General features: G+C 30.7%; 2 protein-coding genes across 2 annotated transcripts; one reads left to right on the top strand and one right to left on the bottom strand.

Annotated features, from left to right (window-relative positions):
- The first annotated feature begins 335 nt into the window (after positions 1-335).
- Positions 336-4,350, top strand: LOC122517102 (putative uncharacterized protein DDB_G0287457). The gene is made up of 6 exons (XM_043635473.1): positions 336-344; positions 396-2,348; positions 2,435-2,773; positions 2,858-3,079; positions 3,179-3,679; positions 3,871-4,350. The coding sequence occupies exons 1-6, from the start codon at positions 336-338 to the stop codon at positions 3,889-3,891; spliced, it is 3,045 nt and encodes a 1,014-aa protein (XP_043491408.1). The 3' UTR covers positions 3,892-4,350.
- A 1,082-nt stretch (positions 4,351-5,432) lies between these two features.
- Positions 5,433-15,122, bottom strand: LOC122517101. Its single transcript, XM_043635472.1, has 17 exons — positions 15,040-15,122; positions 14,242-14,512; positions 13,783-14,042; positions 13,365-13,662; positions 12,682-12,909; positions 11,975-12,169; positions 11,704-11,897; positions 9,033-9,119; positions 8,686-8,956; positions 8,424-8,587; positions 7,955-8,105; positions 7,642-7,821; positions 7,460-7,558; positions 7,162-7,387; positions 6,552-6,877; positions 6,202-6,393; positions 5,433-6,019 (listed from the first exon to the last, which is right to left on the bottom strand). Exons 1-17 carry the CDS (start codon positions 15,103-15,105, stop codon positions 5,856-5,858), a joined length of 3,372 nt encoding a protein of 1,123 aa, XP_043491407.1. The 5' UTR covers positions 15,106-15,122; the 3' UTR covers positions 5,433-5,855.
- Position 15,123: the final 1 nt, after the last annotated feature.

The following is a 15,123-nucleotide window of genomic DNA, read 5'->3' as shown; positions in this document are numbered from 1 at the left end:
GTGTATATACTCGTATGCCATTGACTGCTACGAGATATACTCATACATAATTCTTTTTTTTTTTTTAACGTTGCAAACGAACGAACTTTCATAAAATTTTCAAGCGTACCAAGTGGTTATGCGAAAATACATCGTGTAAAGTACGCGAATCTTATTACTTTATTTCGCATAGTCACGCGGAACATTTTCGCGAGCATGTTGTAAGCGTTACATAGCAGATAAATGCGAGATCCACATTGGCCGTATAAAATAAGATCGATGCGTTTCAAATTGTAAGGAAAAAAAGCGTACGAGAGATTCTCGCACAGATGTCAAGTATTTTTTGACAAGCGTATATGTATAATGTATGAAGAACAAGGACGTTTAACATTTTACACGAATGCTTTCTTTTTTAGGCCTTGGTGTTCTTAGTATTGTTGACATGTGTCGTTGGTACACTTTCATCATCGGGCAACGATCGGGCCGTTCCAAATTCGGTAGAACGAAATCGAAGATACGCCTTAAGCGAATTTTTGATTCCACCGCCATTACCGCAAACGCCATCGCGCGTATTTCCCGGAGGAAGAACTGGGCGAACTGCTAATCCAAATCCTATCGAATCACCTGGTTACTTCTCCAAGTTTATTAGTTGGTTAAATCCATTTACAAGTGGTACTTCTGTTGAAACACCACCACCACCACCACCGCCTCCGGATACGCTTCATCCACCAAAGTTTCTACAATCGCACGTACCACCTTTACCACCATCTGGACCACCACCTCCTCCACCACCACCACAACAAACGCTACCATCGTCTGCTGCTGGATTTCCGTTAGCAACTCTACAAATTTACAATGCACCAATACCTCCTGTTTTTGACAGGCCACCTTTACCGCAACCACCAACGCCTTCGGATATTTACAACAAACTGAAGCCACAAGTCAAAGACAAGAACTGTAATCCGTGCAACAAAGTTCCTTGGTTGCCTATGAATTATCAAGGAACTTATCTTCCACCTCATAATCAAGGATTAATCGCTGCCGAATCTCAGGAAGTTAAAGTACCGGATTTCTTTTACGCACCGCCATTATTGCCCGAACACAACGGGCAACATTCATCGGTCGGGCCATTACCCAATCCACATTTGTATCCAGGACCTATGCCTCCTCTGTTCAAAGCACAATTATTCGATTATAATACCCAATCGAATTATCCCGTTAATGGAAATGTACAACATCACGAAATACCTGTATCAGGTGTTCTCGAAAGTAGTTCATCATTACCGTTAATACCGATCTATCAATCGAACAATTCTGGTGATAGGAATTTAGGTATTCCTCAAGAAGGGCAAACCATTTTTGAAAGTCATCAAGTGTCCGATTCGAGATTAAGTCAAACTGATTTCGTTAATCAAGGATACAGTCATTCGAATTCTCAAACCGCTAATGGAGTTCAGATAGATTCGTTTTCCAGTGCTTCTCACGAGAATCAACAAGGATCCATAGCTTATCCTAACCTCAATCAAGAAAATGATGGCACGTCGATTAAACAACATTTCGATGCGGCTGGAATAAATGAATTTTCTGAGCCTAACGTTTCTGGAAATTTCGAACAGACGAATTTTGGGAATAATCAACAATTCGTTGATACTTCAGGATTCGATTTCCAAAGGACAGATCAAACTATTTCACCGTCTGCGATTGGCAACGAACAGTCTTACGGTTTTGGAAATACGGGATCGGGACAACAAACTTACAATGGTGATATTATTTCGTCTAATATCGGCACGGTGAAAGATTCTCATGCATCGGGTACCGATGGTTTCTCAAACGTACAAAATCCGATATATTTCGAACAATCCCCATTGACCGATTTGACGAAAACGAGCGAAAGTCGTACGGATTCTCCATCGATATCATCATCGTCATCATCGTCATCATCTTCTAATTTCATTGATATCGATGAAAAATTAAATACTCAGACACCCGCTTATTACGAATCAAGTTCGAATTCATTCCAAATACAAGAGGAAATTAATCGATTAGCGTTATTGGATAACAGTAATCATAGTTATCCCAATTATTCAACGGAAAGTACCGTAATCAGAGATTTGTTTGGAATCAATCAAATTAATGAACAAAAGTGGACGAATAATAAAGGTTTAACTAACAAAGCTTTGCCAAATTTGGATACTTCGTTCGTAGCACCGCAAGCACAGTCAGTTGCTGATTCTTGGTTGGTCGTTTTGTCGACGACTATGAGAACGATACAGGATGAAACTTCGTTAGATAATTTAGGAAATAACAATGATGCTAACGGACAAAATCATAGTTTGCAACAATACGGTGGAAATAAGAGAAACAAACAGGTAAAATGTTAAATGGTTTCTTATTGATTTTAATGTAATCGTTGAGTTAGATACAAATTAATATGATTTTGAATTCGGTATTATAGGTACAGGTAATAATTCCATATACATCGCAATATACACCATTACCTTTCCATTCATCTTACGATAATAAAGATAACGTTGAACGGACGCAATCACGAACAATATCATTTAACGATATATCGAATCGTGACAGTTACGTCAGTCAAGAATCTAGAAACGAGAACAAGGTGATAAGTATTCCAGAAACTGCGACAATATCCGGTGATTTCGATACTTTAAACGATCATACGAAGAAAGTGGAAACAACTACGGTACCGGTTTCTAATGTTATTACAAAAAAGGTTAATAATTCTATAGACGTTCATAGATTACAAAAGAATATCGACAATTGGACTATACAGGTATGGGAAAATATTTTCGTCTCATTTATTTCTTAAAAAAACAAAAAAAGAAAACTTTTCTATCAATTATTTTCCTTCGATTAGGAATATTCGCGGGGAACAACGTTTAGCACGATATTGCCTAGTTTTTCTCGTCCTTATTTGCAACCGTCGAAAAATATACCCAACGAGTATTTCACGACAACGGAATCTGGTGAACACGCGAAAGATCGCGAAGAAAGTGTCAAATCTTTTGCATTGGCTGGATTCAGTTTTAACGATATCGAAGACGAGGGACCCAACTCGTTCGAGGAAACTAGAATACAGGTGACGATATTATATTGATTCATTATTATATCCTTGAAAGAAAATTAATGAGATAAATTATCTAATTATTTATGAAAAATAATGTTTTTATACGTTTAGACTGTACGCGTTGATAATCCAACGATCGGAAATGAATCGAATGTGTCTAATGTAAACGAAGATAAATCGAAATCTAACGAAACTACGAGTAAATCAGAAAATTCTTGGAAAGATTTTCCAGTATCGATTTCAACGATCGATAAGGAACGAGTATACGTCGTGACACCTCAGACAACTGCGACGATTGGAACGAAACATCGCGTGGAAGATATTAATAAATCGAGCATAAATAGTTCCAAGAAGAGAGATGATAATAATAACAACGAAATTAATACGAATAACGTGAAAAACAAACAGGACGAATTCGAAAAGATAGAACGTGCCTATCAAGTATTACCGCAAGCTGTAAATAATTTAGCAGTGGCTTCGACGGGTCCTGAAACCCTTCCTTTATGGGGTATAATGGAACACGAAGAGTTTGCTTCGTTGGTACAAAATTCTGACGATAACAACGACGATGAATCGATTGTGGCGCCTATCCTTTACGCAGGACATTCCAAGGTATTTTTAGTTTTTTTTTTTTTTTCATATTTTTCATGTTATTTTTGTATTTAATTATATTAACGATTTCTTAATTCATCTCAAATGATTTTATGAATTAATATTAATAGTGCGATATATTAATTATTATTATCGTAACGATTGTTTTATTTTTGTTATTATTAATATTGTTATTATTATTATTATTTTAGGTTTCACGTGCTAGGCGATGACTAGATAAATAATTTTCGATTGTGTATAGGTAAAGACTCTTTGTGCTTTTGTTTTATCGTTGATATAATTTGTGCAACGTATTATAGATAAGTAATATTTGCACGATCGTCGAGAAGCGTCCTTAATTATCAAAACTTTCCGTTCGATGCGAACATGATCAAGAAAATGATGATGATGACGAAGAAGAAGAATAAGAAGAAGAAGAAGAAGAAGTCGGTCAGGTGGTAAGTCAAGAAATACGGACAAACCACAATTTCTCGTAGGCGAGATATTTAATTGAAATATACATCGATAAGTAAATAATTAAATTTAAGATTAGTATTAAACTCGAATGTGTGATTGATAGCGAATGATGATAATGATGATGATGATAATGATGATGATGATTTCAGAATACCAAACACTTAGTGTTTTGTTATTTTGTTTATCAGCCAATACGGTAACGTAATATTAATTAGTTATTTATCTCGAATATGTATAAAATATTTAATGCCAGACTAGCGACCAATAATAATAAGGCGTTTTCATTTCTTCGTTCAATATTTATATGTCACTACGTTACGTTAACATCTATTTCATTCGTCTCTTGTCGGTTAGAAATTTTCTCTTCTCTCAGGGTCATTGCAATATTTGTTCTCGTAATAATATCATTCACGATTTTCATATATTTTTATATTACATCGTTATAATGTATCTTCTTTTCTAATTTTCTTTTTTTTTTTTACATAAGATTATTTCTATATACATATTTAATCTCGAACAAATAATATGCAATAAGTATAAAATATTCGAGAAGAAGAAACTCGACAATTGTGATTTCTTTCTCCATTGATCTTATGCCACGGTGTTTTCTATTCGCGAATGCGCGACTTGTTTTTTGAAAAACGATTGAGTTTTACATTGGTGATGAAGAAGTCACTTTCGCCGATTTCGAAAATCTGGACGCGAGCCAAAAAGGTGATATCCAGGTGATATTGTGACTAGACGTATCAGTCTGTTGCGTGCAACGCATAAATGCATATCATAATAATTGACTTGACATCGGTTTTACTGAATTCTATGGTGAAAGGAGAAATTACAGTATCCGGACATATTTGGAACGCATGAACACATGTCCGTGCGTGATTTTACTACCACATTGGACAAATTAGAAGCTACCAGCTGGGTCAGTATGAACATTTATTTTAAACGTTCAATTTATTAATGACTCATTACTAAATATATTATCGTTATATACATAGTAATTTTATTTAATTATACAATGGCGAACGATTATTTCAGGATTACCGGTAATATTTTCAGCAAAAGACTTTCACATTTTTTCTATGAATAAAAATTTACTATTTTTCTTTTTTTTTATTATTAAAATTTCGAGAAATTTGACTAAAGTAGAATGAACGTATTGGTCACACACAAACACACACATATTCGCGTCAAAAATTAAAATTACATAATTTTCTTCGAAATTTTAGTTATACGATACTGTCGTATTTAAATGGAAGGAAAAGTATTTTTCTATTTTTCCACGGTGTTTCAACCTTCTTTTTTTTTTCTTACTTCTAATAAATAAAATCACACGTTTGCCGTCTCCCTTTGCACGTGAGAACTCTCGTTACGAATGAAACGTGGGAATAAACGAGCCATTGTTCCTACGTGGCATCTCATTTCTTCGTCTTGTGCTTGTAATTAGATCCATTTCTTTTAGTAAAATGGGGAATATAAACAAGGACACGATTTTAATTAAGGTCATCATTCCTGCATCGTATTTTATTTTCATTTTGAAAAATGACACAAATGGGATTCAAGAAAATCGTTCGAAGTATTTATTATTAATAATTCTCGATGTTTATTAATCAAAATTTGATTATCATTTATTTACAACAGGGGGAGAGAAACGTGATCAAATGTATAATATAAATATGATTAGTCTTCAATTATTTTGTTTTTTTTATTTTTTTGTTTGTCAAGTCTTTTCCTCGTTTAGATCTTGTTGCAATTTTTTCGATCCAAGTTTAGTTCTTCGTAAAATGATCAACTCCGTTAGCCATATAGTGATGGTCAGGGCCGACATACTATTAATTATTATGATACAGGGTGTGTAACTTCCCACTGCGTCTCTAATTACACCTATGGTACAAAGAATATTCACCCAAACGTTGTTTTACGCTTTCTACTTAATCGTGATAGGAAAAATAATAATAATAATGATAATAATAAAAGAACTATTTTCTTTTGACAAAAATATTGAACGAACGTAAAAGAAATAACGAAAAAAAGAAAAAAAAAAAAAAGAAAATATAAAATCGTACCTAAAATTGGTCCAGCACTTAACATGATGACTCCATTTACAGTCATCTGTATAGCGGAAGCATAATGTAGATTTTTAATTGGTACATAAGATGGTATTACAAGTGTCATATAAACTGATCTAATTCCTTTCGCAACTCCCAAACCAACGGCAACAATAATTACTTCTGTAAGGGTTTCCGTAAATATTAAACCTGTGTTATAATTAAAAAAAACAGAGAATTAAGAATGGAACCCACGTGAAGAATTAAAATGTTGAATAAAGAGAGAGATCTGTTGTACGGAATGATAAGATGTAAGTTTTGTTTTGTTTTTTTTGTTTTTTTTTTTTCATACGATATTAAATTCTTACCTGTTCTGCTAATGATAAGAAATATCAAACTGATTGCGTACATTGGTCTTGGTGTTAAACGTAACCATTCTCCGATATACGGAGCGATACTTCGAAAAACAAGATCGGCTGTAGCAATGACGCTCATCGTAATTGCTATTTGATTTGTCGTTAAATTTCTGTCAGCCAATATGAACGGTGTCAATAAAGAAAAATTAATTTCCGCGAATATTGCTATTGACATTCCCAACATTATATTGACGTATATACCGTCACGTAAAATATCGAGACCGTAAAATGCGACTATACGTCCTAGAATTCTTTTAAATACAGATTTTTGTTTCGATCTATTGGTATATAAACATATAATATAAATTAACATTTGAAACAAATTTAAACGATATAATATTTATAATATATATCGTTATTATTATATTATATATAATATTTGTATTTATAATATAATTATAAATATATATTATTATTTATAATATAATTATAAATATATATTATAAATATAATATATATTATATTATTATTATTATTAATTATATTTATATTATATAATATATATTATATTTATAATATAATTTTTTTAAAAAGTATCTTTTTTTCATAATATTTGACTTACATTTCACAAATATCGTCGTTTTGATTGTCAACTTTCGTATCATACGTAGTTTTATCGTTTTTGTTTTCTACAATGCAATCGTTTTCCGGTATACTTTGACAACTTTTCGCTTTAGATATTTTACTCGTGCTATTGAAACTCTTATTTTTTCGTAAAGGTTGGTAAACCGAATCCTCGTTAAAAATTTGTAAACTGCTGCTAAGGTTGATACTGTTTACGCTTTTATCTGAAAGCAAATGTTCATATATATATATAGATAATTGTAGATTTTTAATTGAAGAAAAATAATGAAATTTACTTGAATTCCACCAATAATGATTTGGCTGGAAAATTGTTTTATTATTTAATTCGTTATTATTCCATAACCAACCATCCAGACTCATCTCTCGCGAAATGGCTAACATAAGAAGAAAAAAATGTTAACGTAATATTTGAAAACATTCGAGTTAAATGAATAAAAGGATAAAATATTTTACAAACTTCTCGCAGTTTCCGAAATTTGTCGGGACAATGGAGTTTCGAAACCATAGATGCTAACACCTTCAACATCGTGATTGATACTCGATACTGTTAATCTTCTATGCCTTTGATGTTCTTCCATTAATGGTGCATCGTGAAAACTATCATCGTCTTCGGAAACTTCGTTTGGTTTATCTGTATCTAACGAAATAAATAGTCAAATTTTACAAAAATACAAATAAAAAAACAAACAAATATTTATATTTATTACAATTTGTACGATCTTTAGAAATGAATTGATCGAAAATAAAAAAAAAAACAAACGAATAATTACCAACATGCGATTCCTTTTCTGTGATTTCAATAACATGTTTATCATTATCTTCAACGCTTGGTAATCTTTTCATATGCCATTTTAATGGATGTAACATTAACGAGGCTAATATCGAGTGCAGTGAGTAGGAACCCAATATCAATAGTGTACCCTGTTTTAATAATCGTATAATACGTATTATGAATATAAACATTGGTCATTGTCATTATAGCAATAATTCTTGAAAAAACATACTGACCTACATTGATAAGTGTCATGTGGTAAAATTTATGAAGTTGTATGATTATGCATGAATGTTAGCTAAGAGAAACGGGGATTCCATATCGTATTATTTCAAATACTTTAATTAAATGACTAGTTACGGAAAATATTTGTAATAAATAATTCGATAAATCAAAATCCAAAATGTCATAGATATTCTACACCTTAGAATAAAGATCAAATTATTGAACATTAAAGTTTGAACTACCTGAGGACCGTAATTATCGAGCAAGATAGTAGTAACGTGTGGCATAAAGATTGAACCTAATCCCATCATAGTAATCGCCCAGCCAGTTGCACGTCCTCTTTTCGTTGTGAAATAACTATTAAGTGCTAGAGAAAAACTTGATCCTGCAATTGTCAGTCCGACAGCTTAAAATGGAAAGAAAAAAGGGGTCAACGATTATGAGGAATTTATTTTTGAGGATGCATAAAAATGAAAATCGAAAGAAAAATAATCAATTACTTACATGCTATCAAACCATAAGTGATTATGATAAGAGTAACTGTTCTTGAAAATGCTGTAAACGTTATACCGAAAAAATATAATAGCGAACCAACGATTGCCATTTTCCTATATCCAAAATGTTGCAGTAATGGACCATTGATTAAACCTAATATCATTCCAAAAGCCATATTGACGCTAATTATAGTACTACCTTGTGTACTGTTGATATTTAACAATGGAAATAAATCTTTGAACACTAAACCAGAACCTTGTATTACAGGTATCATGACAAACTACAAAAAATATCTCAATATAATTGAACATAATTATTACAAATTTGAGAATAAATGATCATTTATTTAAACTTACACTGTTAAGTGCGTAAGACATGACGATTATCCATCCCCATCCTCCATCCGGTGGTACAAGTTTACTCATTTTTATTATTATAAATAAATTTCAACTTTTTATAACTCTTTTTTTTTTAAATAAAGATTAGACAATAATCCATCCTCAGCTAATAAATCAGTCACGTTTTTTCTCCACCCACGTGTTATTTTTCTAATTTACAATTTTAATTTCTCTTTTTTCTTGTTTCTCATTCCTTCAAACTTTTCATATCTTCTTTTACACAATTTTTTGTACACAAAAAAAAAATAATTTATAACCAATAATACCGATCTATCTAGTGCATCGTTTTGCAACTATGTGTAATAAACTTCGCCGACAGAATGATCAATAATATTTCAGTTTGTGTTATACGATAAGTACGAACTTAATCTAATCTCGATACAAAATACGTACCGTCACTCTCGATGGATTATCGATAAATAACCTTCGGGAATAATGCTAGAGAAAAGAGAAGAACAATGATAGCAAAATAATGATCATTAACAACATACTAGTTTAGTATGGAAAACATGTTTCCGTGTATAATGAATCAATGCATTAAAACATGAATGAAGAAAAAAAAACCTGTTTATATTCTTCGGTAAATGCGTACGTTGCATCGTGTGCGTATTATTATTCTAATTAACTCATTATTTATTCATTCTAATAAACTGTCAAATGTATCACGTGGTGTTATTTTATTATAAAATAATGTATATATATTCAGATAAAAATTCGTAATAGATATTTTGTAAATAATCGAAAATTTGATAACGCGTGTTAATAAATAATTTGAATAAATTCGAATTCATTTTACGACTAATGTTAATAAATATATATATATATATAATGATATTTATTCTTTTAATAATTAATTAAGACGTAATTGCATTTCTCTATAAAAACAAAAGATTTATTTAAAATACTTAAACAGTTACATTATAATTACAAGTATAAATACATTATAGTTACATATAATTTATACATTATAATTACAATTAACATATAATTTAAACAGTTTACATTACAATTACATTATAATACATTATAATTTAACAAATAATTTACTAACTTATAACAACAAAAGAAACAATATTTAAAGCCTTTATTTTTAGTATCTTCTATCTTCCGAGACGAATTGTAATCTTTCTCTCCCGGAAGGTATGTACCTACTTACATAGTTACATCTCACGTGCCTGTCACGACCTCTGATAAGGTTGTCAATGAAAAGAAAAGCATTTTGATATGTGTGACGTAGTTTTCTTTACAAATATTAATTAATTGTATAAAACGTTCAAACATTATAGTGTACAAAATAGAATAATTTGTTATGATTTGTATCCAATCGATAAAAGATTCTAAGATAAGGTAAATCATATTACCAATCAACCGTTAAAGTTCCGTTGCAACAGGTAATCTAGATAATGACACGTGAAACGATATCATCAGAACTATGAAGATCCGATCAAGATTCCTTTTCAAGGCTGATTAATATAAAAATTGATACGTAGGAAATTTTATACACGACACTAATATTATTTCTAAATTTATGATGTACAAATTGGGAATTATATATTCATACGATTGATAAAATAATGAAAACTAATTTATAAATAAATAATTAAAATATTTTTTCTTCTATTTACATTATAAGAGATTTGTTATTACTAGTTAGTTCCATCGAAAATAAAAAAAAAACAATTTGCTATACTTCCAGCTGTAACACTGGCTCATAAAACTCATACTTCGTTAACTTAATGAATACTATTATATAATACTTATAATATTACGTTGAATTCTATTTTTTGTAGTTACATAATTTTCTAATATTACAAAATAATGTATAATACATTAAAATTGTAACGGAGTAGTATTAGTTTAGGATAAGATATAGGATAATCTAATCTTAGTCTGTTTAAGATAGAATAGAGAATTTATATGGAACTATAGAATTCGTATAGAATCCTATTAAGAAAAGGATAGAATATTTATTTCCGATCAAATAACCTTCTGGTGGTCTAGACTTAACTGTGGAGATTACGAGAACGCTTTGTACGCACTCCCACTTTAGGGTGTTGCGTGGATTTGAAAGAAAGACGATTGATGACCAATAATGGGTCGGAAAAGGGACTAGGACCGCCTTGCGTCCCCTTTCCCCCTCCGTCAGCGGTAGGACCGATGCATAAGAAAAGAATAGAATTAGTCTTATGATTGCACCGCGGTAAGTCTTATGATTGCGCCTCAAAAAGTCTTATGATTAAGTATTGGGAAGTCTTATGGTATTATGTCGAGGTATTAAGTGGTCGTATTATGCGAAAGTGTTATGTGTTCTTATTGAGTGATTATTAGTTCTTATGTCTTATGTTTTCTTACGTTTATGATTATGTTATTGCGAAGCCTTATGTTTAAGTGATTTTATGTATGATTTAAATATATGTTTACTCTAGACTTTTAATCCTGACAAACTGTTATCTAAAATAGTAACGTCCTTTAATCCTTGCATCCAGATCAGAACGAACGATCATCATCGTTTACAAAATATACATATTTAAGATGATAACGTGATGAACAAACAAGGAAAAAATGTTATGAACGATACGGTCATATATAAAATAATTCTTAAATTAATAAAAACAAACTTATCACATTAAATTTCGTTACTTTCGTTCTGATCTTCCGATGAATATTTCTCATTAGCTTTTTCTCCGTTTGTTTTTATTTTAATATGATTACCAAGAGGTGACCAAAGTCCTCCCAATAGCCATAAAAATACGCAAGACATACTCATTCCTGAAGTGAAGTGCAACGAACCGATATAACTTCCAGTTAAATCATGCACCATACCTGGAAATATTGTATTAAGTAAATAATATTAATATTAATTGTATTTAAAAATATATATATGATTATTAAATATTTACCTATAATCGGTCCCAAACTGATAGACAAAATGCCATTGCAAACCATTTGAATACCAGATGCTGCTGGTAATCTTTCCAATGGAACATAATCTGGGATGATCAAAGATTGAAATACAGCCTTTGTACCTTTTGCTATTCCTATAATAATGGCTACTACGATTACGGTGGGATAATTATCACCCCAACCACACAGAACTGTAAGAAAAAAAAGAGAAGAAAAGAAACAATGATAAATAAGTTAAAGTTAATAAGTTAAGTTATTGTTATGATATGATAAATATAGAAAGAATGATAAAGATAAGAAATAAAATAAGAAACAATGATAAATATATTAAACATACTTTGAAAAAACGAACGAACGAATAAAAAGAACATTTATTTGAATTATTATATAATTTAACGTTCTAATGTAATATAATTATGAGACTAATTTTTGATAAGACGAGATCGTTGGTGGTTGAACAAAATAAAATAAAAAGAAAAGAAAAGAAAAGAAAAAGAAATCGAATCGAGCAAGGATTTGAATTCCGTTTTGTCTTATGTATTTGTAAAAAAGATTTCTTGTGGATATAATTTAAATCAACCCACCGCGAGAAGAAACCGTCTGGACTTTTTATTAGTTTTTTTTTTTTTCTCAGCACGAGTTCCCATTTTTCCTATCTCTCATTTAATTTCATATCTTCTCATTTTACGTTGATTCTACGTACTCGTCCTTCCTAAAGTGGATCCTATCAAGGATATCACGTAAAGATATCTCGGTGTCCAGTGGGCTTTTTGTGCGAGCAAAGGAACACAAAGACGTCCTAATATATCAAAGGCAGCTTGGATTGACATTATAGTAGCAACTTCATTTATATTTAATTGTGAAACTTTCTCGAGGACGAATGGTATCAATGCATTGAAGTTCGTCTCGGCTACCAAGGATACTCCCATACCTAAATTTATTTGTTTATTTATTATTATCATTATTATTATTATTTTTTTCTTTTATCAGCGAGATAAGAAATAATTTTTCTTTCTTATCATTAATTATTTCAAATTTAACCCCATTTGCACTCGAGGCCTTTTTCTCTTGCGCGAAACAGCAACTCGAGACGATTTCGGTCAAATTAAGTAGACATTTTTTTTACGGGTACTTTAAAAAACATTTTTAAATAAACAAGCGTATAGAAATAATAAAATATCATCGGTTTATTCATTTATATGTCGGAAAAAAAGAAACTTTGATAAATACTACACTCTGTAATTAGTTTTGTTGTGATATTTAATGAAAGTTGAAATCAGCCGGGCGCCGTAGAGGGCGCCACTCGAGTTGACACTTGAAGTTGACGTTGAAATTTAGTGCAAAGGTTTAATAATGGGAATATGGATAAGAAATGTTTTTACTTACCAATAACTACAAAAATATAACGCAGATCTTGTAAAAGTTTGAGATCCAAATTTGTCGAGATCTTATGAAGAAAGTTAAGTCTTTTATTCGTCGTTTTAATATCTTTGTAATTCATTTCCAAATGTTCTTCCTCTTCTTCTTCTTCTTCTTCTTCTTTTTCTCCTTCTTCTACTTTTACCATTTGTTCTCGATCGTTTAATAATCGACACTCGTTTACGTGGTTTCCAACGTCCCTTTTATTTTCCATTACCACTTTTGTATTTTCGTTTTTCACATTGTTCTCGGTAATAATCGAATCCTGTCGAAATAATGTTGAACAGATAACAGGTTGAAATGAAACTTTTGTATTTTTATTAAAACATAAATCATTATAAAACGAAGTGATTGTTTCACGATCAATCGATACGCGAAAAATTACCTTAGCGTTTATTTGATTATTATTTACGAAAGATTTTAATAAACATGAACCGATGAAAGAATTGGCAGCTATTCCAGTGAATATTATTAGAGTCCCTGTTGTACCGTATATCTCTAATAATTTCACTATAAAAAGTGGCATTACAATGGGACCAAGACCGGTCAAAGTAACGCAAAGTCCCATTGCAATGTTACGTTTTTTTCTAAAATATGTATTAAGTGCTAAACTCGTACCAAGGAAGATGATACCTTGCCCTGTACCTAATTCAAAAAGTAATTTAATAGAAAACATTATTTATAAATATAAAATATCATAATTAAAATAATATAAATACCATAAAATTATTATCTAAAATATTATTATTATTATTATTATTATTATTTAAATATATATATTATATTATATTATTATAATCTTAAAAAAATAAAAATAAGAAATAATTATATTTAATTAAATTACCTATAATAACGCAATAGCCTATAATGATGGCAGGAAGAGTTATGGCAAACGCAGTGATGAATACTCCAATGGCTACCATAAGGCACCCAAAAAAAGTCACTTTTCGGAATGAAAATTTTTTCATCATGGGCCCACTTATCAAACCAATGCTACAGGATATCGTACTATTTAAATGAAGTATTAAGGATATTTGCGTAGCAGTAATACCGAGATTCGCGAAACGTTCTCCAAAGATAAGACCGTAACATTGTTGAATCGGAAGTACAGAAAGCTGTAAAATCAAACGAACAAATTACAGTCGTGTTTAATTGCTCTATTTGTAATTAAAAAAAACAAAAAAAAAACAAAAATTGTTCGTTCGTAATCTTGAATATCACTTTTTATCGTTACTTCCTATTTGATCTTTGCTTTTTTCTCTATTTTTTCTTTTTTTTTTCTCTATAAAGTATAATAGAACACTTTGTTATAAGATTTACAAATCTAGATATCATATCGCTAACACGCAAGATACAAATATTTATTTATTTTTTTTTTTCGTCCCATTTATTTATGATCATTTACAATTGCTTTTTTTCATCTCTCTCTCTCTCATTTTAAAATTTATTTATTTCTTTATGGGGGAGAAAAAAAAAGAAAAAAAAAGAAGAAGAAAATAACAATCCGATTATATCCAAACGAATTGTTTATTCAAATGTGAATGAAAATAATCGATTCTGTGCACTCTATTGTATGATATAAAATAATTTAAATAAAAATAAAATAAAATAGGAAAAGGATAGTAGATTGATTGAAACTTACGTTAATAATAGTTACACCTAGAACGATCATCCAAGCCCAACCTTTGTCAGCCTCGCAACGAGCCATGATATTTAATAATTTATA

This window comes from Polistes fuscatus, unplaced genomic scaffold, assembly GCF_010416935.1.
Source record: "Polistes fuscatus isolate 324 unplaced genomic scaffold, CU_Pfus_HIC Scaffold2, whole genome shotgun sequence".
NCBI classification, from domain to species: Eukaryota; Metazoa; Arthropoda; class Insecta; order Hymenoptera; family Vespidae; genus Polistes; species Polistes fuscatus.
Note: the sequence above shows the minus strand (reverse complement) of the source record. Positions and strands in the feature narration are given on the sequence as shown.

What these genes read in the sequence shown, in the direction of transcription:
- LOC122517101 (XM_043635472.1), bottom strand. Translation starts at nt 15,105, where the DNA reads ATGGCTCGTTGCGAGGCTGACAAAGGTTGGGCTTGGATGATCGTTCTA. An exon ending in AGGCTATTGCGTTATTATAG is followed by an intron (nt 14,043 to 14,241) that starts GTAATTTAATTA and finishes TTTTTGAATTAG; the next exon opens with GTACAGGGCAAGGTATCATC. An exon ending in TCATTATTGGTGGAATTCAA is followed by an intron (nt 7,388 to 7,459) that starts GTAAATTTCATT and finishes ATTTGCTTTCAG; the next exon opens with ATAAAAGCGTAAACAGTATC.
- LOC122517102 (XM_043635473.1), top strand. An exon ending in TCGAGGAAACTAGAATACAG is followed by an intron (nt 3,080 to 3,178) that starts GTGACGATATTA and finishes TTATACGTTTAG; the next exon opens with ACTGTACGCGTTGATAATCC. An exon ending in TTTACGCAGGACATTCCAAG is followed by an intron (nt 3,680 to 3,870) that starts GTATTTTTAGTT and finishes TTATTATTTTAG; the next exon opens with GTTTCACGTGCTAGGCGATG.